Below are 22,148 nucleotides of genomic sequence, written 5' to 3'. Positions count from 1 at the left end.
TGTTAACCCACTGTGAAGCGTGCACTGTTACCCCACTGTGAAGCGTGCACTGTTGCCCCACTGTGAAGTGTGCACTGTTACCCGACTGTGAAGTGTGCACTGTTACCTACTGTGAAGTGTGGACTGTTACCCCACTGTGAAGTGTGCACTGTTACCCCACTGTGAAGTGTGCACTGTTACCCGGCCCCACAGTGAAGTGTGCACTGTTCCCCACTGTGAAGTGTGGACTGTTACCCCACTGTGAAGTGTGCACTGTTACCCCACTGTGAAGTGTGCACTGTTACCCCACTGTGAAGTGTGCACTGTTACCCCACTGTGAAGTGTGCACTGTTACCCCACTGTGAAGTGTGCACTTGTACCCCACTGTGAAGTGTGCACTGTTACCCCACTGTGAAGTGTGCACTGTTACCCCACTGTGAAGTGTGCACTGTTACCCCACTGTGAAGTGTGCACTGTTACCCCACTGTGAAGTGTGCACTGTTACCCCACTGTGAAGTGTGCACTGTTACCCCACTGTGAAGTGTGCACTGTTACCCCACTGTGAAGTGTGCACTGTTACCCCATCACAATACAACAGTTACACTAGTACGCAGTACTATTTTCATTATAGTTAGAAACGTCACACAAGAAGAACGTTCTGGAAGACCCCTTATTATTGATGCCATTTGCTCAATACAATAGCGTGAAACTCTCTATTCCAATTATAGACAGAGGAAAGTTTTCACATAATACCTCACGAGTTTGGAAGTATTATGTTCAGGTCACATCTTTATAAGCAGCTGCTTAAGTTTTTATTCATTCTTTTATCGATATATTATCGTCTTGTTGATTAACAGTGTGGATGTATTACATGATGTAGCCTGTAGTATTGCAAACGTATGTGCTAAAACCCAACGACTGGGTGCAAATGTACGCTAAAAAGTAAGGTGCTATTTCTCGCATACCACACGACTTTTGATACTATTTGTTTATAAGTTTGTACCTCGTGTAAGGGCGTTGGTTGATATAAGTACTCAAACATACGTATTTTAACTACAATGACAATGGTGACTTTAAGTAAGAGTTGATGCGAAACTCGTGGTTTGTTAACAGTATTTTCTCTCAACCAACAGAGTCATAGTCACATGATCAATTAAATGTCGGTAAAATAGATTTAATTTATTTTCATTTCTAAAGCAACATCTGTATCCTTACAATAAGTGTTACCAACCTATTTTCTAATACACAAGATAAATTAAAAAGCAGTTTATAATGAGAACAGAGCCACTCAGTTGTATAGCAGGTAGAGACTCTATAGAGCGGATGAAGAGGTGAACCAGAATTCCTTTAACACATTGTGCTACAAGGTCAATTATGGAAAGTTCTGGTTCACTTCTCCTTCACCAGCATCAAAATATTTCTTCTTTAAAATGTCATTCTCGAGATGAAGGGGACCCACGTAAGAACTTATTGTTAAAATGATTTCAGACGACCCCAAACCTCCACCTGTCAGTTTGACATACTGAATATTGAGATGAGCAAGAGTTCAGACTATTGAAATGAGTTGAGCATGAGTCATCACGTCCAGACTGATTAGGAAAATGTGATCTCATACTAACAATCTGCCTCTCCCTGGATCACCTCGTCACGTGGAAAGAGGAGCAGTGGTTCAAACCAGCTCAAAGGTGGCCGGCTGGGACGGTATTGAGAGTTAGGTACTAACAGGAGACTATGTCTTTAGTGGGTTGTAGCTCGTTTATAAAAGGTGTCTTCTCTCCCCCGGGTTAGTTAGCTCAATGGAAAGCAGGCCTTGCTAAGTTTTAACACTTCGTTGGCAGCGGCTCCACAGAAGACAAATATCCTTACCAGAAGATAATGCGACGAATTTCTAGTGATAGTTTTCAATGCACCAATCAATGCTTAATTCATTCACCATCTTGACCACGCAGTCAAGTTAGCGGGTTAGAAAGCACTAACTGCCAATCAACCAGCCGTTCTGCACCATCCTCTCTTATTTCTGCCTAAGTTTGCTGCCTCAGTTTGAAGTTTTCAAGTGGGTAGCTGGACGGAACTAAGCTGTGATGATCAAGTTTCAAGTTTTACAGTACGTGATGTGGTACGTCAAACAGAGCGTTAGTGCTTGATACAAGTGATGTCAGCTGAAGGTTTTAGTTTTTAGTATTAGTTTTGCGATAGTTAACGTTTGTAAAAGATTGAAGCGTTGAAGAAATTTTCCCAAGAATAGGGCAATATAAGGAACTGTTTCTGGCGTCATGTGAGATTGAAAATGTAAGCATTATAACAAGACGTAACATTATTTGCGCCTACATCTCGCGTTGTGACGAAATTCGCTATTCTTGCTCACAATTCCCTGTAACATCAGCTTTCAAAGTGTATCGTGAGTATGGGTACGTCTGATGGCTACGAGGTCCACACAAATTCCAGCATATGACGCTGAATATTTTGCTGCATATACCTTCAACATTTACGATCTGATCATTTTCTTAAGTTGCTTCCTTTTTTACTCTTGAACCAAGTATCAACTAAGTATCAACTAAGGCCTCATAAGTATTCAGTATTCAACAGCACTGTAGAATTAAGATTAGTTTAAGGTTTAGTAACAGTCTTACGATGATAAGTTTCATAACTACCCCTGGCCAAAATCCAAGTTCACCGGTAAGATAACGGGAAGCATACGTCATGTTATTGTTCTAGAAGGAATCATAAGCGATACCATGTTCCAGAGCCGCACGTAAAGACTTCCTGCTCCTCCCATTAATCACATAATGGTATATAAAACAAAGCCCAAAACGCTATCTCATGAGCACTGAGCTAGCTCTCTCTCTCCATCGTGTCCTCACACTCCTTGAAACCGGAACAACATCGTTATTAAGTTAATTTCTATAACAGTTTAGTTGTTATAATGGTAGCTCTTACCGGACCAGCTTCTCTCTTCGCTGAGTCTCCGGTTGTGCAACAGTTAGGTACTAAGGTAGGTACTGAAGTTATAAGGTACTGAGGTCCTTAGCGGTATGATAATAATTCTGTCCGTAATATTATATTGTTTAATCCTTGATAATGGCCTGCTTCGGTTTATAAATAGTATAATGCTATCATTTCTTTTCGTTTCACCAGATCTGTTTATATTTCAGATATATTATATATAATAATATTTTGGTAGACCAATCACAAAAATGTATCAAATAATTCGTAATTTCCTGGAAAATTACCAGCAGGTGCTTTGTCAGTTGTCACAAGAGCAGTTGCGAACTTTTCAGTTGCATTGTTGTCAGCCTCTTTGCTCTTTTACAAGTTTTCAACAAGAATTTAGCATTCGTTTTTCTACAGTTCTCTCCTGAAAAGGATAGTTTTCAACAGTAGTATAATATAAAAGTTCCACGTCACTAGGAGACTAGGAGACAGATGTCACGATTTTTGCAGTTCGGTAAAGTAAAAATGACCGTGTGTCTAATTCATAACGTTGAGATGTGTGCGAGACTTGAGAACACCTGAGAAACTTTACTGATTATCAAATCGTAGTCACGTGGGGTGATTCAGATAATCTGATATCAATTTCAGATTCCAGCTTAAACACCTGGCAGCAAGTGCTATCATATCACTACCACTCCTTGAATATTCAGCGTCTTTACCTCATCTTTAAAACTTAAACAGTCTTTTAAAGTTTAATTATTACTAAGTAGTAAGTATAATTATATATAATCTGACAAAACACACACCTGTCTTGAGCTATAATTATTAAGAGGTGTTTGAGAAGACTGTCCCAAATTCTATGAGGATGAGAAGAACAAACAGCGAGCTGTAACCAAGTTTTTCTAGTTTCTACAGAGCCACGAACTCTTATTATATATCAGATATATTTCTGTTTTCTTTGTCAGTTTCTCCTACTGTTCCCCATCATGAGGCGGATAAGTTGTCACTTTGTAGTTTCAGTAGATGCTGTTTTGTTACATAATATTCTCCTGTGACCAGTACTGTCTCATTATGAGATGGTAAAAGCTGAATTCTCAGAATTTTTTGTTTTTGTATACTTTGGGATCTCTATTCACTTTGATCCTATATTATCTTATCAATTTGTAATGTTAGCTATAAAGAACCTGATTATTATACCCCTCATTGTAGTATGACGATAGTGCAGATAATCACCGTACTGACCACCATCCTGACAATATCAGCAGCCTCAAAACCAGGTTATTACAATCCTCAATATTATTTACTGTCTTCTCACTTGATAATATTTATTGATATTACAAAGCTTCTTTTAAACTTAAAGCAAACATGTTTTAAACTAATTACAACACTACAAATTTGTTAAATTTATTGAGGTAACGATGTAACAGAGTCAATGGATTTTAACGTTTCGATGTGGTGGCAAGTCCCCATTCATCGTATTTCAATAGTTTTACCTAATATTTAACAATTATTGTGGGGTAATTCAATTTCATATCTTTCAGTTGGTACGCTCACTAGATATAGAAAAGGGGATAGAAAATCTTGCACGAGGGATGACCCATGTCTGAGTGAATGCTTTGACATCTTCACCATCACATTTGATAAGCCTGCATTTATAACAGCGTTGGGCATAACGCCTGGGCTAGTGGAGACAACAGGCAAGGCGGGGAATCTCTGCTACTTCAATCCAACTGTAACATACAAAGAAATGAAGCAGGATCTAGTATCAAGAATTAGGATAAAACGAGATGGTGTTGAATCGATTGACAAACCTGCTGACAAAATTGAGCTAGAATCGAAATGTGAGAATAGTGTTAAATGTGTCTTCACAGTGGAGATGTATGATGTTGCACAATGGTCACAATTAGTGCAACAAGGTACGAGTCAGATTTTGTTGATTTTTAATAGCAGTTCTTGGGTTTAAAAGTTTAAATTGTAATCTCAACCGGAGAAGTTTTAAAGTCGATATTATTTATTCCACCAGACAAACCATAATTTAGTATGTTGCTTCAATCTTTTATAATTTCAGAACTGTGTGAGCCAGGAAAGCGGGTACATGATCTCAGCTGTGTATTATGTCCCTCCGGTACCTTCTCTAACCAGTACCAGGCAGCAGAGTGTACTGAATGTCCAGGTGGCAGCAATTCTCTGGAGGGAGCCACTGAATGCACCAACGCAAGTTAGTACCTACTGATACTTTGTACCGGTGAAACTATTAATTTTTAATATTGTTTTAAAATACGCTCTGTAGGAATATCGATAATTACAATTTTTTCCTTTTCACCCTTTTGAAAAAAGGCAATAGTGAAAGGTTACGAATGGACGATTTTGCAGAAAAACGTGGATTTTGGAGATTGCAGTAGGTGGGTCTGAATATGTCGTCAGTCCTTCCTTACGTCCGTTACCATGCAACAAAAAAGTTGCGCGCGCGAGGATTGCTTGCGGAGATGTGATGTATAGATAGCCTGTGATCTATGAATGTGCGGCGCGACTGTGTTTTAATGTATACGATGTAATGTATAATATTAGGTTATAAGCCCAATTTGTACGTGGCACGTGTAGTGTATTGATGTGTACACGAGTATAGTTACCTTTGCTTACAATTTAAGTTCTTTGCTTTACAATTTAAGTTCTTTGGCAATTGAACTGCATTTAAAGTGTTTCATGTACTTAATGCATAATTTATCAATATTATTATCATGAAGACTGAAGTGAGCTGATTGGAGCTTATACTTAACTTAAATTTATAGTAAATGTGAAATGGAAATCTAGCGTCCGCCAAAACGAAACAACGGGCGCAATTCTTGTTAATATCGTTAAATCTGAAAAAAAGTCATGGAGCTATTAATTTGGAGTATTGTTTTTACGTTATGCTCTAAAATATGCTAAAATAATCTCTTTATGTAAAAATATCGGTTATTACAATCTTCAATATCGTTAGATCTGACAAAAGTTAGGGACCTTTTGCTTAGATTTAGCGATTTACATATGAAGCAATTGTATAGTTGTATGTAAATTGTACATAGAACATTTTGATAAATCACATATATCATGACGGCCAACAATCCACATGTGTGATATGAAATAGCATTTAAATGATTTGCAAGGTTAAAAGTATAGTTTATGTAAATGCGTACTGAGGAAATCAGTTGTGAGGTTACTGAACGGTGACCAGCGGAGTCAGGAACTGAAACTATGAGGTATGAGCCCATCGGGTCAGCTTTGATAGGTTACACTAACTTAAAAACTTTAGATTTTTATTTGTTTACTTAATACTGCACTGCTTTTTAATCGATCAATCTAGAATTAATTAGAATCCTATCAAAATGTCTCTAAATGAAAGTTATTAGCTCTAAGAGCATTGATGGATTCTTAACTTCTTTATTATTGAGCTGTTTTATTTCAGTTGTGTAAAAAAGAAGAGTGATTTGTACGGGGAAGCTGTAATGAAGTATCCTACCAGATAACTGCAACTATCCTATTAACCTGGTTTGTTTTGCAGTTAGAAGAGGCATTTTCAAAAGTTGTTACCCTCACAGAGATATTATATTCATTATAATCATTCACACTATTTATCGTTAAAACTATTTACAGTCACGTACTTGTAAGTAATCGGGTAAAAAACAGTTCAAATATAAGAATATAAACTTGATGATTCTTACGAAAGTTTACTCATGGAACACTAAAAACAGATCAAAGTTCACTAATCACACGTTTTAATAGATTTGTTGTTATTTTCTATGGTAAAAAGTCTCTGTAATCCACGGTCGTATGAAGCGTTACACTCAATGTAATAAAACACTCTTTATTTCAGCAAACAAATGTGCCAACAACAAAGAACAGCGACAAACCACAGGGAACTCAGAAAATACTCGTCTACTTGAGAGAAGAGACCCTTATAGAGACCCTTATAGAGACCTTAATAGAGTCCTTATAAAGAACATTGATTTTGAACATAAAACATTTTAACTTAAATCTATTTTTAGGACATGAAGACTCTTTTAGGGAACATTTTTTAATCACTCTTTGAGGAAACTTTTGAGCAGTTCCTTTGAACTGCTTTTCAGATGTTTACATCTTCTCATTTGGAAGTAAAGAACAAATATCTGAAATTAAAGTTTTGATAATTTTGCATTTTAGGTACTTTAGAGAGACTACATTTTGTTTTGTGTTGACTGATCTTCAAAACTTTTTAACGCACTTATTTTCGAGTTTCCTTTTTACTGCTCTCCAGCATTTATACAACAAGTAATTAATGAGAAAGTATCTCACTCATTAAAGTTTCTAATTTAACCCAAAAATCACGCTAATACAAACGTTTTTAATACCCACTGTCAGCAAAGTATAGTGATTATGTCCTGATGCTGTCTTAGCTGTTCGTGTAACCACTTTAACTTACAATTTCAGTTACACTATATAATATTATATAATATAAGTGGATGGGAGGGTGATTGACCAATCAGCTTGCAGTAACTACAAACTAAATCACGTGTTAAAAGTATGCTCCTTCACCCTCCCAACCCCATTGTGCGCGTTTCTATAGAACAGAGCTAGTTTATCACCCTCAAATCTCAATACCCAAACCGAGTCTTTGTGTATCCAGGGTCATGATCCCGGCTAAGCTGCCTGAGGTTTTCCTAACAGACAGTTACTAGGTCACCCTCCTCAGCTAACATTTTCCTCCCTGGAGAATTTAAGTATTGTTATTCTAAACAGTCTGGTTGTGAGCTCCAGTGAACCATAGTTCTGGACCCTTATACTCACACGTGCAGGTCATTTTACTGTTAAGTAAGTTGTCCGGGTTATTTTGTGTGACATCTCGCCTGAGTCGCCTTTGCTGCCTCTTTTGAACAATGGCATGCATTAGCTTAGCATTCATTTAGTCTAGGGTAAGGGGCCATTAGAATTATAGAATACTGAGTACTGACGCTTTGCAACGGCCATGGGGGGAATGAAGGCGCGCCATGCTATAAACGGGGCTTTACCAGGCTCCTAGAACAGTGATCAGGCAAGTGGTGTGCTTACTCTAGCTGGAATAAAGTTGGAATTTGATCGATAAGAAAAACATCATCCCTACATTCTGCTACTTTCCCTGATCTTTATTCAGTCACAAACCTAAACATTATTAAAGGTTTGTAATGTTGCAGGAACATTTCTACAGCCGTATGATTCATTAGCCGTATGAGCCATCGGCAGATCGCTTTTAACAAAGAAAGAGCTCGAAATAATGAGTTAGTAGCTACGTAATCACTACTCTACGTAATCACTACTCTACATCACATTTCAGGCAAATGAACTGAACTTTTACAAAGACTGCAAATACCAAAGAAAAAACACCCCACCCACACACGAAGCTTTGATCTGATATCAATTTCAGATTCCAGCTTAAACACCTGGCAGCAAGTGCTATCATATCACTACCACTCCTTGAATATCCAGCGTCTTTCCATCATCTTTAAACAGTCTTTTAAAGTTTAATTATTTCTAATTACAACAACAAGATACAAGGGCAGGTCTCTCCCAAACGTTGGGATGGCCTGAGGTCCTTATCTCCTTTTCAGTAACTCTAAACCACTCTGTGCCGAGGCACTAAACTAGCTGTAGGGGGGGGGGGGGGGGGCTAGTCCTACGAGCCAGAGGGTGCGTATCACCAGCCGAAACTGTACCAAATCACAGCTTGGTAACTGGCCGACTTGCATCCGACCGGATTTGAACCCGGGCCTTCTACTTGTAGTTACCACTACACCACCCAGCATTACTAAGTAGTAAGTATAATTATATATAATCTGACAAAACACACACCTGTCTTGAGCTATAATTATTAAGAGGTGTTTGAGAAGACTGTCCCAAATCCAATGAGGATGAGAAGAACAAACAGCGAGCTGTAACCAAGTCTTTCTAGTTTCTACAGAGCCACGAACTCTTATTATATATCAGATATATTTCTGTTTTCTTTGTCTGTTTCTCCTACTGTCACTCGTCATGAGGCGGATTAGTTGTCACTTTGTAGTTTCAGTAGATGCTGTTTTGTTACATTATGTTCTCCTGTACTGTATTTATTCTCCTGTATTGTCTCGTTAAAAGATGGTAGAAGGTGCATTCTCAGATTTTGATGTTTTTGTAAGGTTAGGAATCTCTTTAATCCTATAATTATCTTATCAATTTATAATGTAAGCTATAAAGAACCTGATTACCCCTCATTGTAGTATGACGATAGTGCAGATAATCACCGTACTGACCACCATCCTGACAATATCAGCAGCCTCAAAACCAGGTTATTACAATCCTCAATATTATTTACTGTCTTCTTGCTTGATAATATTTATTGATATTACAAAGCTTCTTTTAAAGTAAACCTGTTTTAAACTAATTACAACACTACAAATCTATTACATTTATTGAGGAAACGATGTAACAGAGTCGATACATTTTAACGTTTCCATGGAATGGCAAGTCCCCATTCAAATCCGATAGTTTCACTGCATCCTAATATTTAACAATAATTGTATTGTGGGATAACTCAATTTCATATCTTTCAGTTGGTACGCTCACTCTAAATGGAAAAGCTTGCACTGAGGCTGACCCATGCCTGACTGAATGCTTTGAAACCTTCACCATCACATTTGATAAACCTGCATTTATAACAGCGTTGGGTATAACTCCTGGGCTAAAGGAGACAACAGGCAAGGCGGGGCATCTCTGCTACTTCGATCCAACTGTAACATACAAAGAAACAGAGCAGGATCTAGATACAGGAATTAAGATACAACGAGAAAGGGCTGTTATAAGTAAACCTGCTGACAAAATCGAGCTAGAATCGAAATGTGAGAATAGTGTTAAATGTGTCTTTACAGTGGAGATGTATGATGTTGCTCAATGGTCACAATTAGTGCAACAAGGTACGAGTCAGATTTTGTTTGATTTTTAATAGCAGTTCTTGGGTTTAAAAGTTTAAATTGTAATCTCAACCGGAGAAGTTTTAAAGTCGTTATTATTTATTCCACCAGACAAACCATAAGTTAGTATGTTGCTTTAATCTTTTCTAATTTCAGAGCTGTGTGACCCAGGAAAGCGGGTACATGATCTCAGCTGCGTATTGTGTCCCTCCGGTACCTTCTCTAACCAGTACCAGGATCCAGAGAACCAGTACCAGGCAGCAGAGTGTACTGAATGTCCAGGTGGCAGCAATTCTCTGGAGGGAGCCACTGAATGCACCAACGCAAGTTAGTACTTATACTGATACTTTGTACCGGTGAAACTATTAATTTGTAATATTGTTTTAAAATACGCTCTGTAGGAATATCGATAATTACAATTTTCAATATCATTAAATCTGACAAAAGTTAGGGACCTTTTGCTTAGATTTAGCGATATACATATGAAGCATTTGTATACTTGTATGTACACTGTACATAGAACATTTTGATACATCACATATCATGACGGCCAATAACCCACTTGTGTGATATGAAATAGCATTTAAATCATTTGCAAAGTTAAAAGTATAGTTTATGTAAATGTGTACTGAGGAAATCAGTTGTGAGGTTACTGAACGGTGAACAGCGGAGTCAGGAACTGAACCTATGAGGTATGAGCCCATCGGGTGAGCTTTGATAGGTTACACTAACTTAGAAACTTTAGACTTTTGGTTGTTTACTTAATACTGAACTTCTTTTCAATCGATTAATCCTGAATTAATTAGATTCAGCTTATTTGGTTCACAGGTTTTTCCTAGACTTTTTGTTCGAACTTTAGCTTTCTGTACAAGATTTTTTGTTATCTTAGAATTTATTCCGCATTTATATTATTCCCACTCTCGACTCCTCGCTAGCAGTCCGGTTAATTTAGTACCTCTAGGTAACTTCTCATTTAATCATGAGGACTTTTTAAAGAACATCTCACCCTCTCAGAAAACTCCGTCAGAAGATATTTACTATTATTATCTATGTCATAAATTTTCCTTGTGTTTGAATTCTGTCACTTTTTTACTGTTTCTAGTATTTGTTATTTTCGGCCGATTTCTGCACTTTTTCACTGGGTCATCTTCATATTTTCTGGGATGGAGACGACGCATATCAGCATTTAAGGAAGAGTTTGCTTGACTGACTTACTTCATTAGACACTTCTGGTCAAGGACAACATGACTTACTTACTTATGTTACTTATGTGATGCTTTAGCTGCGCTGCAGCAGGGCCATCAACTGAAATGACCACCCTTATGCTTTACTTCGGACAACCATGGCTTTATAGTCACGGCATGTAACCGGCACTTACAGGAAACCGAAGGATCAAGTCTAACGCCAGCGACGGTTAAGGTATTATACCACACTTTCTTCGCCCGAAGCTTCGCTGTATTGATCATGTACAGCTCCTCATTTAACCCTCACACACGATTTCTCGAGCATTCGGCTGAGTAGACCGGGGGGCTGCATAGGTCCAACGGAACCCTTAGCAGAGCGTCAACGACACTCACCCCATGACACCTAAAACTTTGAACATAACACGAGGAAACATGGACAAAACTGAACAAGAACCACATTCGAAGACTGAAACATCTGAATGACTCTGCAACCCAGGAATCCACTACTCAGTTATCATCGCTAAATGATCGGTTTGGTATCGACGTTACATACTTTATTATTTTTTTAAAATAGAAAAAGAAGCTGATTTTAGTTTTTTTTTTTTTTTTTTTTTCTTCCTTCAAAACATTCCAGTACATTGTGCAGAAAGTTGGAGATAAAGCCGTAGTACGTACATGCAGCATACTACTGGATCGAACTTGCAGAGTGTGGTTTCCTCCAATCTGGGCCGCGCGTTTATATAAACATACACGGCGCAGATCGACTGGAGGAGATTGCACTATGTAGGCTCCGGTGTAATGTGATATGTATGTACTACGGCTTTACAAATTTTGGAAGCATGTAGATTGTAGGGATATATATCTGATACCAATCGTATATACTAAAAATACTCTAGCACAATTGTAACTGCAGTTTCACAGAACTCTAAGTGCTTAATGAACACTCTTGCAGGTACCACCCGTATTCACACTCAGACCTGAGTTTAGTCATTTCCCGATACGAGATTGGGGACGGGTTCCATAAACAAACAAACAAACAACAATTAGATATCTACCAAAATGTCTCTAAATAAAAGTTCTTAGCTTCAAGAGAATTGAGGGATTGTTAACTTCTTTATTATTAATCTGTTTTATTTCAGTTGTGTAAACAAGAAGAATGATTTGTACGGGGAAGCTGTAATGAAGTATCCTACCAGATAACTGCAACTATCCTATTAACCTGGTTTGTTTTGTAGAAGAGTTAGTTTCAAAAGTGTTTACCCTCACAGAGATATTCATTATAATCACTCACACTATGTTATCTGTAAACTATTTACAGTCACGTACTTGAAAGTAATTGAGCAGAAAACAGTTCAAATATAAGAATATAAACTTGATGATTCTTACGAAAGATTACTCATGGAAAACTGAAAACAGATCAAAGTTCACTAATCACACGTTTTAATAGATTTGTTGTTATTTTCTCTAAAAGTCTCTGTAATCTGTAATCCCCGGTCGTATAAAGCGTTACACTCAATGTAATAAAACACTCTTTATTTCAGCAAACAAATGTGCCAACAACAAAGAACAGCGACAAACCACAGGGAACTCAGAAAATAACTCGTCTACTTGAAAGAAGAGACCCTTATAGAGACCCTTATAGAGACTTTAATAGAGTCCTTATAGAGAACACTGATTTTGAACATAGAACATTTTTACTTTAAATCAGTTTTTAGGGCATGAAGACTCTTTTAGAGAACATTTTTTAATCACTTTTTGAGGAAACTTTTGAGCAGTGCCTTTGAACAATGAACTGCTTTTCAGATATTTACAGCTTCTCATTTGGAAGTAAAAAACAAATATCTGAAATTAAAGTTTTGATAAAATTGCATTTTAGGTACTTTAGAGAGAATTTATTTTGTTTTGTGTTGACTGATCTTCAAAACTTTTTAACGCACTTATTTTCTAGTTTCCTTTTTACTGCTCTCCAGCATCTATACAGCAAGTAATTAATGAGATTAAAAACTTCAAGCTCTAAACTCTAAAGTTTCTCCCACCTTGAGTTGCCAACATTATCTCCTGTTGAAACCAAACAAGAATTTATGAAAGTATCTCACTCATTAAAGTTTCTAATTTAATCCGAAATTTCTTAAATGATCCCACAAGCAATAAATATGAACAATATGTTAATTCGCTCGGTATTCAGAGTCGAACTACGGTACATGTCGAAATAGAGTACGTGTACCAATTCGCTCAGTATTCAAGTTTAGTCCACATGTTGTGGATTAAATCAGTAAATGGTCAGCCAAATGCAGCTGTAATAAGTAAGCAGCTGCTCCTCTGACATATTTAAGATATAAATAATTATAACTTTCTTATATTTTAGAACGTTATCCTATTTTTGGGTAATATAAGGCATACAAAGTTTACAGTAAACATAATTAGTTTTCATTAAAATTTTGTCATCTTTCTCATCTTCCCCAACTTCTTTTTGAAAAGGATGTTTTTGGCTAAACAGTCTGAAATGTGGTTATTTATTTAAAACGTTAACTGTAAACCCAGGTAGGTTAAATTGCACTTTCATCTTTGAGTTTTATTTCGGATAACGAGTAATGTAACTTCGATCCAATCATCGTTAGTTAACCGACAATTTCATAAGAGTAAGTTTTAATCGCATAGTCTAATCGGGGTTTTGGTGCGTTAAATTGTTAACGATGGTGAAAATTATTTGGTGAAAATATTTTTGTTGGGAACCGGACACAAGGGCGTAGGACACAAGGGTGATGCTTTCCTAAAAGGGTGGACACGAGGCCGGCTCACATGATACTCACGTTATACACAAGGGCGGAACTAATTGGCGTTTATAAGCGCCAATTACCTTCTTCTAATCTGTGATCGTATAAATTATTTTTAATCATTTGTATTGTCATCTTAATTTTGAATTCATTGTAGATTTACTGAAAAAATACACAGAATTTAACATATCATCCTTCTGATTATGTCTACCAAAGATTATCAGTACCAACTACCGAATCGATAACATGAAAAAAACGAGTGTTTTGAGATGTAATTGCGAGCTTCTAGGGCTAGTATTTCGCGGCCAGGGTATAATTGCATGATCATATCATTACCACAAACTGTTTTTGCCGCATCATCAGATAACCTATTTCTAGTAACTATCTTCCTTGACATCTCGATAGCCAGATGTCCCGACCTCGACCATTAAGAGGACATTCCACTGTACTACTCTAGACATATATTAGCTATAACTGTTTCTATTAAAAAAACTTGCGATTGTAAGCTAGCAGGTAAATCGTATCCTAAGTTGAGAGCCGAAGTCTGGATTATCATCTGGTATGACCAATGACGCACGGTGACTCACTTCTCACTTCTTAGTTAGTCACGCTATAATCGTAGTCCCTAGTTTTAACTCTTCTGTTGCGATCCTTTTCTGGATATGATACCCGGCTTGTAATGTTTCTAAATCCGGACCAGTTTACCTCACGCAGGTACACACGTTTTTAATACCCACTGTCAGCAAAGTATAGTGATTATGCCCTGATGCTGTCTTAGCTGTTCGTGTAACCACTTTAACTTACAATTTCAGTTACACTATATAATCTACTATAATATAGGTGGATGGGAGAGTGATTAACCAATCAGCTTGCAGTAACTACAAACTAAATCACGTGTTAAAAGTATGCTCCTTCACCCTCCCAACCCCATTGTGCGCGTTTCTGTAGAACAGAGCTAGTTCATCAGCCTTAAATCTCAATACAAAACCGAGTCTTTGTGAATCCAGGGTCATGATCCCGGTTAAGCTGTTTGTGGTTTTCCTAACAGACAGTTACTAGGTCACCCTCCTCAGCTAACATTGTCCTCCCTGGAGAATTAAGGTATTGTTATTCTAAACAGCCTGGCTGTGAGCTCCAGTGAACCATAGTTCTGGACCCTCATACTCACACGTGCACTGTGCAGGTCAATTGGGTATTTTACTGTTAAGTAAGTTGTCCGGGTTATTTTGTGTGACATCTTGCCTTTGCTGCCTCTTTTGAACAATGGCCTGCAATAGCTTAGCATTCATTTAGTCTAGGGGCTCCTTAGAAATTAGAATACTGATGCTTTGCAACGGCCATGGGGGAATGAAGGCGCGCCATGCTATAAACGGGGCTTTACCAGGCTCCTAGAACAGTAATCAGGCAAGTGGTGTGCTAACTCTAGCTGGAATAAAGTTGGAATTTGGTCGATATTCTCGATAAGAAAACCTGATCCCTACATTCTGTTACTTTCTCTGATCTTGATTCAGTCACAAACCTAAACATTATCAAAGGTTTGTTAGTTACAGGAACGTTTCTACAGCCGTATGACTCATCAACCGTATGAGCCATCGGCAGATCGATTTTAGCAAAGAGCTCGAAATAATGAGTTAGTAGCTACGTAATGATAACTCTACATCATATTTGAGGCAAATGAACTGAACTTTTACAAAGACTGCAAATACCAAAGAAAAAACACCCCGCCCACTCGTGAAGCTCTATAACACAAAATGACTATTTGGAGCTTTATTCTTGTGTTCTCACTCTTGTCTTGGCAGTGACCTGCGAGAGACCATGACATAAATAATGATATTTCTATCGTTTGTAGAATTAAAGTTGCTTCATTACTGCTTCATCATCTCTTCATCTCTTTATCTAAGGTAACTTGACTTCTTGATGACGGTACTTTGAGGATATTGTCCAAACAGTTAGTGTCACCACCAGATCACCACTCCAGGTAACCAATGGTTACCAGGTTACTGGTTACTAACCAGTGACCAGGTAACCAGTGACCACTATTTTACAACACCTGTACTGACCTGTAGACGATAATACTATGTAAATACATGTGTTATTGTAGACACATATTTTATAATACAGAGCAACTCGGTCCAGCAAGAACACTATTACCTCAACTCACTAGCCAGAGCTTTGTTTGCTTGAACTCACTCGCACTGTTAGCTCATTAGGTGGACCTTTATATTTCAAGGTCCCTATACTTTACCCAGGTGTTATGGTCATTTCGTTACTTTTATCGGTCACAGCTTTTATTGGTCCCAGTTTCCACTTAAGGTATGTTTATGTGATGATAAGTGTTTGAGACCGTCTGGTTTTTAATCGTTCCGAAAATACTCTCATTACTTTCGTTCCACCTCCAATATCTCCATTTGATGCGTATGAATATAAGAAAAGATATCTTTCGAGTACTGCAGTATTCGCTTGAACCGTCGTGATAAGCTCTTATTAATTAAAGAGTTAAAGAGTCTATGTTTCATGTCTACTTCGTGCTGTGTATTATTACGCATGCTCCAATCTTATTTATCAAAGTGGTGACTGGTGACCAATGATCTGTGATTGAAGTTTGTCAGTTTACGGTTAAGTAATTTGATTGGGATTGCTTCAACACTGAACGTTGTGATGATTTTCTACCAAATGCATATTGTGTTGTTTTTTACATGCAGACAATAAACTCAGCCTTTACAGTTCACACTCCCACAAGTTTATAATAACCCAGTGAAGCTCTCTTTTGGACACACCCTTGAGGATGAATTACCTCCGGATACAACAAAGAAGTGAATCACTCACAAGGGACAAAGTACCATTACTCCATTACACATGTCAGGAAGGTAAAATTAACACATTAGATCCATTAAACAAGGGCATCAAAGCCAAGGGCACCGCAATCTTGGGAGAGCAGGGAGAGCAGGGAGAGCAGGGAGAGCAGGGAGAGCAGGGAGAGCAGGGAGAGCAGGGAGAGCAGGGAGAGCAGGGAGAGCAGGGAGATCAGGGAGAGCAGGGAGAGCAGGGAGAGCAGGGAGAGCAGGGAGAGCAGGGAGAGCAGGGAGAGCAGAGAGAGCAGGGAGAGCAGGGAGAGCAGAGAGAGCAGGGAGAGCAGGGAGAGCAGGGAGAGCAGGGAGAGCAGGGAGAGCAGGGAGAGCAGGGAGAGCTGGTCTACACGCTTGCTTTACAATTATTGTTACGTTCGAGGCCCAGGGGCACCTCAATCTTTGATAGAGCAACACAATCTTCGAGAGAGCTGTAGTCTACATGCTTGCTTTACAATATTCTTACGTTTGATGTCCTAATTCGAATCTTAAGTTGAGGCTCTGACATTTTGTACCAGTGGTAACCTGTCAGCTTTTACTGAGCCAATCGTCTTTGCTCTTATAATTGCTTCTAGTCTTCTAAATGAAATATCTATTAATTTCTTCCGGCACCAAATGCATCCACGTAACACTTCATACTCGAAGGTGAGAGGCGGTACAACTCTTTGTGGCAGTGCAATGACAGTACTACTATAATGACAGTATCATTACATGGTGACCGTGTGTACCATCTCAATTCATCATTTTCTGACAGCCAGTGTGCCGTGTTGTTATAGTAACAAGTAAAATAACTCTCTTTATAAAATCAGAAGATCATTATATTTTTTATAAGTACGCTCCTCCCGAATCCCTCTCCTCAAATATACTAGATAAGACAAATGGGGGTATTTAATCGGCTTGGGACGCGTGAAATAATCTTGATATTTGAATATAATGGCTGGCATCTTGTGTCAAAGAATTATCCACCTGGCATCAGAATTTAACAGTTAAACGATTTTTGAGTTAGTGTCCACAAGGATGGCATTTTACTAAACTCATACTAAAATATTTGCTGTGTAAATTCTTTACAAAAAGTACAAACTACTCAAGTGATTATATTTTTGAATCAAATGAGTTTTGTGTGACTCACATGTGTTTCGGAAATTCACAGCAGTATTATACTAATGCTGTGAGAAGTTGCATTGCCAGTATCCGTTTACGACGGTTACACAGTATCTACCAATACCACGGTCTCTTTTATTTACTTACTCTTGCTTCATTTTCTAAGATGCCTTTAAGGGGAGATACACCAAAAACGTTTTTGCTCTGAACATCGATTTTATTTTATATTATGGTTAAATAGACAAAAAGAATAAGATTGCACACCTTCAAAATTTTCTAAAAATACTCCCTCATCGAGAAAAAATATATTTTTCTTTTTCGAAAATTTTTAAAATTTGGAGAAGTCTGTCACTGTAATACCGATAGTTCGGCCATTTTAAAAGGTTTTTGGCTGATTTTTTACTGAGCATTATTTACACTCCGTACAAGACAACCCTTTAAAGCATTATATAATTGAACAATAAATGACCAAGTTACAGACCGAACAAGGTGAAAAAAGAAAAATTGGGATTTTTGCCTACCACCAAAGTTGTACATTTTACCACTCGCCCAGGTCATCAGATATCGCTTTAAAAATTCTTGTGAGTGTAGCTGATGATCAGATCAAACTTTTTGGAACAAACAGAATTTCTCTCAGTTTTGAGTTTTAAGGTGTAAAATGTGGCCTTAACGACTTAGTAAAATTCATCGTAAAAAAGGGCCAAACATGGCAGATTTAAGGCTTAAAATGCCTATAACTCAAAAAGTATCATTTTTTTTGAAATAATTTTTACAGAATCGTAATCAGCTTGAGAAAACGAATCTTTCAGTACCAAATAGGTGATTTTAGAGGACAAACTGTCTTAAATAATTTTCCAGCTCGAACACAAGGGTCCCCCCTTGTATAAATTTTGTACAAATTGTACACATTTTTTACAAATTTTGTGTCTTTAACTATTATAAATTTGGTACTAAAAGATTCGTCTTACCAAGCTGATTACGATCCTGTAAAAATTATTTTTAAAAAAATGATACTTTTTGAGTTATAGGCATTTTAAGCCTTAAATCTGCCATGTTTGGCCCTTTTTTACGATGAATTTTACTAAGTCGTTAAGGCCACATTTTACACCATAAAACTCAAAACTGAGAGAAATCCTGTTTGTTCCAAAAAGTTTGATCTGATCATCAGCTACACTCACAAGAATTTTTAAAGCGATATCTGATGACCTGGGCGAGTGGTAAAATGTACAACTTTGGTGGTAGGCAAAAATCCCAATTTTTCTTTTTTCACCTTGTTCGGTCTGTAACTTGGTCATTTATTATTCAATTATATAATGCTTTAAAGGATTGTCTTGTACGGAGTGTAAGTAATGTTCAGTTAAAAAATCAGCCAAAAAACTTTGAAAATGGCCGAACTATCGGTATTACAGTGACAGACTTCTCCAAATTTTAAAAATTTTCGAAAAAGAAAAATATATTTTTTCTCGATGAGGGAGTATTTTTAGAAAATTTTGAAGGTGTGCAATCTTATTCTTTTTGTCTATTTAATCATAATATAAAATAAAATCGATGTTCGGAGCAAAAACGGTTTTGGTGTATCTCCCCTTAAATGGTATTTAACAGAATATATTAGGTACAATTTAACGAATCGGTTTTGCCAATAGTTACGTGAGAATAATTTGAAACTCGTATACTTTTTGAGACAAGGTCAGATCAATTGATAGCATGGATTCAATGATTTTATGCCTCTTCAATAAATTAAATCCTGTGGTTTTGGGATTTTAAATTTTAAAGAAGCTCTCTCTCTCTCTCTCTCTCTCTCTCTCTCTCTCTCTCTCTCTCTCTCTCTCTCTCTCTCTCTCTCTCTCTCTCTCTCTCTCTCTCTCTCTCTCTCTCTCTCTCTCTCTCTCTCTCTCTCTCTCTCTCTCTCTCTCTCTCTCTCTCTCTCTCTCTCTCTCTCTCTCTCTCTCTCTCTCTCTCTCTCTCTCTCTCTCTCTCTCTCTCTCTCTCTCTCTCTCTCTCTCTCTCTCTCTCTCTCTCTCTCTCTCTCTCTCTCTCTCTCTCTCTCTCTCTCTCTCTCTCTCTCTCTCTCTCTCTCTCTCTCTCTCTCTCTATATATATATATATATATATATATATATATTATATAATATATATAATTGTGGGTGGCGTCGTCTGCTTACAGTGCTCAATCGGCAAGCCGAGAGCTAGATACAAAATGAAACGACCGGTTGAGTCAGACAAATGTTTCAATCATGATACAAAACCATGATATCATCAGTGACAACTGAGGTATAGGAACTAAAATCAAAATTACAAAGCTAAAATTTAACATAATTCGGAATTTCGCTGGATTGTACAACTTTCGTCTTGGTAGATTCCAAACACAAGGAAATTTTCCTTCTGGTTGGTAATATACTCAATGATGGAAGTATAGTGTATTGGCTTACTAGTTTAGCTCTTTCTAGTCCCCTGCTACACGGCATGTAAACAGGGATTGGCTAGTTAGAGGCGGTCCGTGTAGGCCTTACACTGTGCTTTCAGCAATACTCATAAACAATCACTCGTGAAACAATACTAGGGGTTAGATGTATGAGTCATTAGATTATAAAAGGAATTTCCGTTTATGGCGGCATTTTGTGAGGATTTCCGTCCTGGAGTTAAGTAAGTGTGGGTCAGAGGATCGAAGTAAGATTTCTAATTTCTCAGACGTGCACAGATCGCAGCTGTTCTGGCCGGCTCTGTATCCGTGTCCACGTCTGATTATTTTCCATTCGATCCTGAATTCTAACCCACGGTCTTTGAAGGACCAGATCTTCTCCGACAGTTTGGTTCTATTTCGGTACCGCTCCAGGCGAAATGATGACGTGTGCCCGTTGTACCGGTCCTTGAATGTGCCCTCCGTCATTCCGATGTAGTGGTGCTTCTCATTTTCCGTACGGAGGGTCGCCATGTATACCACAGACTTCGATAGGCACTTTCCGTCTAGTGGACCTACAAAACCCAGGCAGGCGAGGCAAAACCACCACGTAATAGAAGGAGGAAACGCAGGGTCCTTTGGTTCAATCCCCCCTTCTCTGTCACTGTGGAGACCAATGTTGGAAGGAAATTCTTCAATCTGTTGGAGAAACACTTCCCTCAGGACAATCCACTACACAAGATCTTGAACCGGAACAGTGTAAAAGTCTCATACAGCTGTATGAAAAACATGGAATGCCTCATAAAATCCCGGAACAAGCAGTTGCTTCGTCAGCACCAGGAAACCCAGGAACCCACCACACGGCAGTGTAACTGCCGCTCCAGGAACTCCTGCCCACTAGACGGAAAGTGCCTATCGAAGTCTGTGGTATACATGGCGACCCTCCGTACGGAAAATGAGAAGCACCACTACATCGGAATGACGGAGGGCACATTCAAGGACCGGTACAACGGGCACACGTCATCATTTCGCCTGGAGCGGTACCGAAATAGAACCAAACTGTCGGAGAAGATCTGGTCCTTCAAAGACCGTGGGTTAGAATTCAGGATCGAATGGAAAATAATCAGACGTGGACACGGATACAGAGCCGGCCAGAACAGCTGCGATCTGTGCACGTCTGAGAAATTAGAAATCTTACTTCAATCCTCTGACCCACACTTACTTAACTCCAGGACGGAAATCCTCACAAAATGCCGCCATAAACGGAAATTCCTTTTATAATCCAATGACTCATACATCTAACCCCTAGTATTGTTTCACGAGTGATTGTTTATGTTAAATTTTAGCTTTGTAATTTTGATTTTAGTTCCTATACCTCAGTTGTCACTGATGATATCATGGTTTTGTATCATGATTGAAACATTTGTCTGACTCAACCGGTCGTTTCATTTTGTATATATATATATATATGGAAGCAGTCAGCTGACGTGCATTCTCGTCAGTGCAACAAAGAGCTATAAGGAGCCGAGGGGGCTAATGAGTACTAATGAACTGCTGCCAGAACACAAAGGAACACAATGCTGAATAGGTATAGGAGAATAATGCAAGGTTTTAGGGACAATGCTCAGAACGCAAGGAAAATGAATTAAGAATAGGTATAGGGAACGATCTACGATTTTTGTGGATGAACAAAGGGTGTCAATGCTCGAGCTCTATTATATATAAAGAATTCTTCAAGGTCTTTATGGTTTTACTTCATGATTTACTCGGTGTTCATGGATTAGACAAAGTCTGGTCAACATGGCTGGATGATGGCCCAGGACAACCCTTATGAGCATTAAGCAAATCATATGACATAGGTAAAACCTAAGTAAACTATCCAAATAGCCTAATATGCATGATAAAATATACCGATTACTCTCAACAGGATTAAACCCCAAACCGTTTGCATTCGCCATGTCTGCAAACTTCTAGCCACAATTGGCGGACCAATCGACCTC

At 38.2% G+C, this 22,148-nt stretch overlaps 1 protein-coding gene across 1 annotated transcript; it reads left to right on the top strand.

The window, feature by feature from the left end:
* The first annotated feature begins 4,118 nt into the window (after positions 1–4,118).
* LOC134817175 (uncharacterized) lies at positions 4,119–7,144 on the top strand. The gene is made up of 4 exons (XM_063826312.1): positions 4,119–4,187; positions 4,452–4,826; positions 4,979–5,128; positions 6,764–7,144. The coding sequence occupies exons 1-4, from the start codon at positions 4,121–4,123 to the stop codon at positions 6,916–6,918; spliced, it is 747 nt and encodes a 248-aa protein (XP_063682382.1). The 5' UTR covers positions 4,119–4,120; the 3' UTR covers positions 6,919–7,144.
* The last annotated feature ends 15,004 nt before the right edge of the window (positions 7,145–22,148 follow it).

Source organism: Bolinopsis microptera, chromosome 6 (genome assembly GCF_026151205.1).
Source record: "Bolinopsis microptera isolate Bmic1 chromosome 6, MBARI_Bmic_1.0, whole genome shotgun sequence".
Lineage (NCBI taxonomy): Eukaryota > Metazoa > Ctenophora > Tentaculata > Lobata > Bolinopsidae > Bolinopsis > Bolinopsis microptera.
The sequence above is the reverse complement of the archived record's forward strand: the minus strand, read 5'-3'. Positions and strand labels throughout refer to the sequence as shown.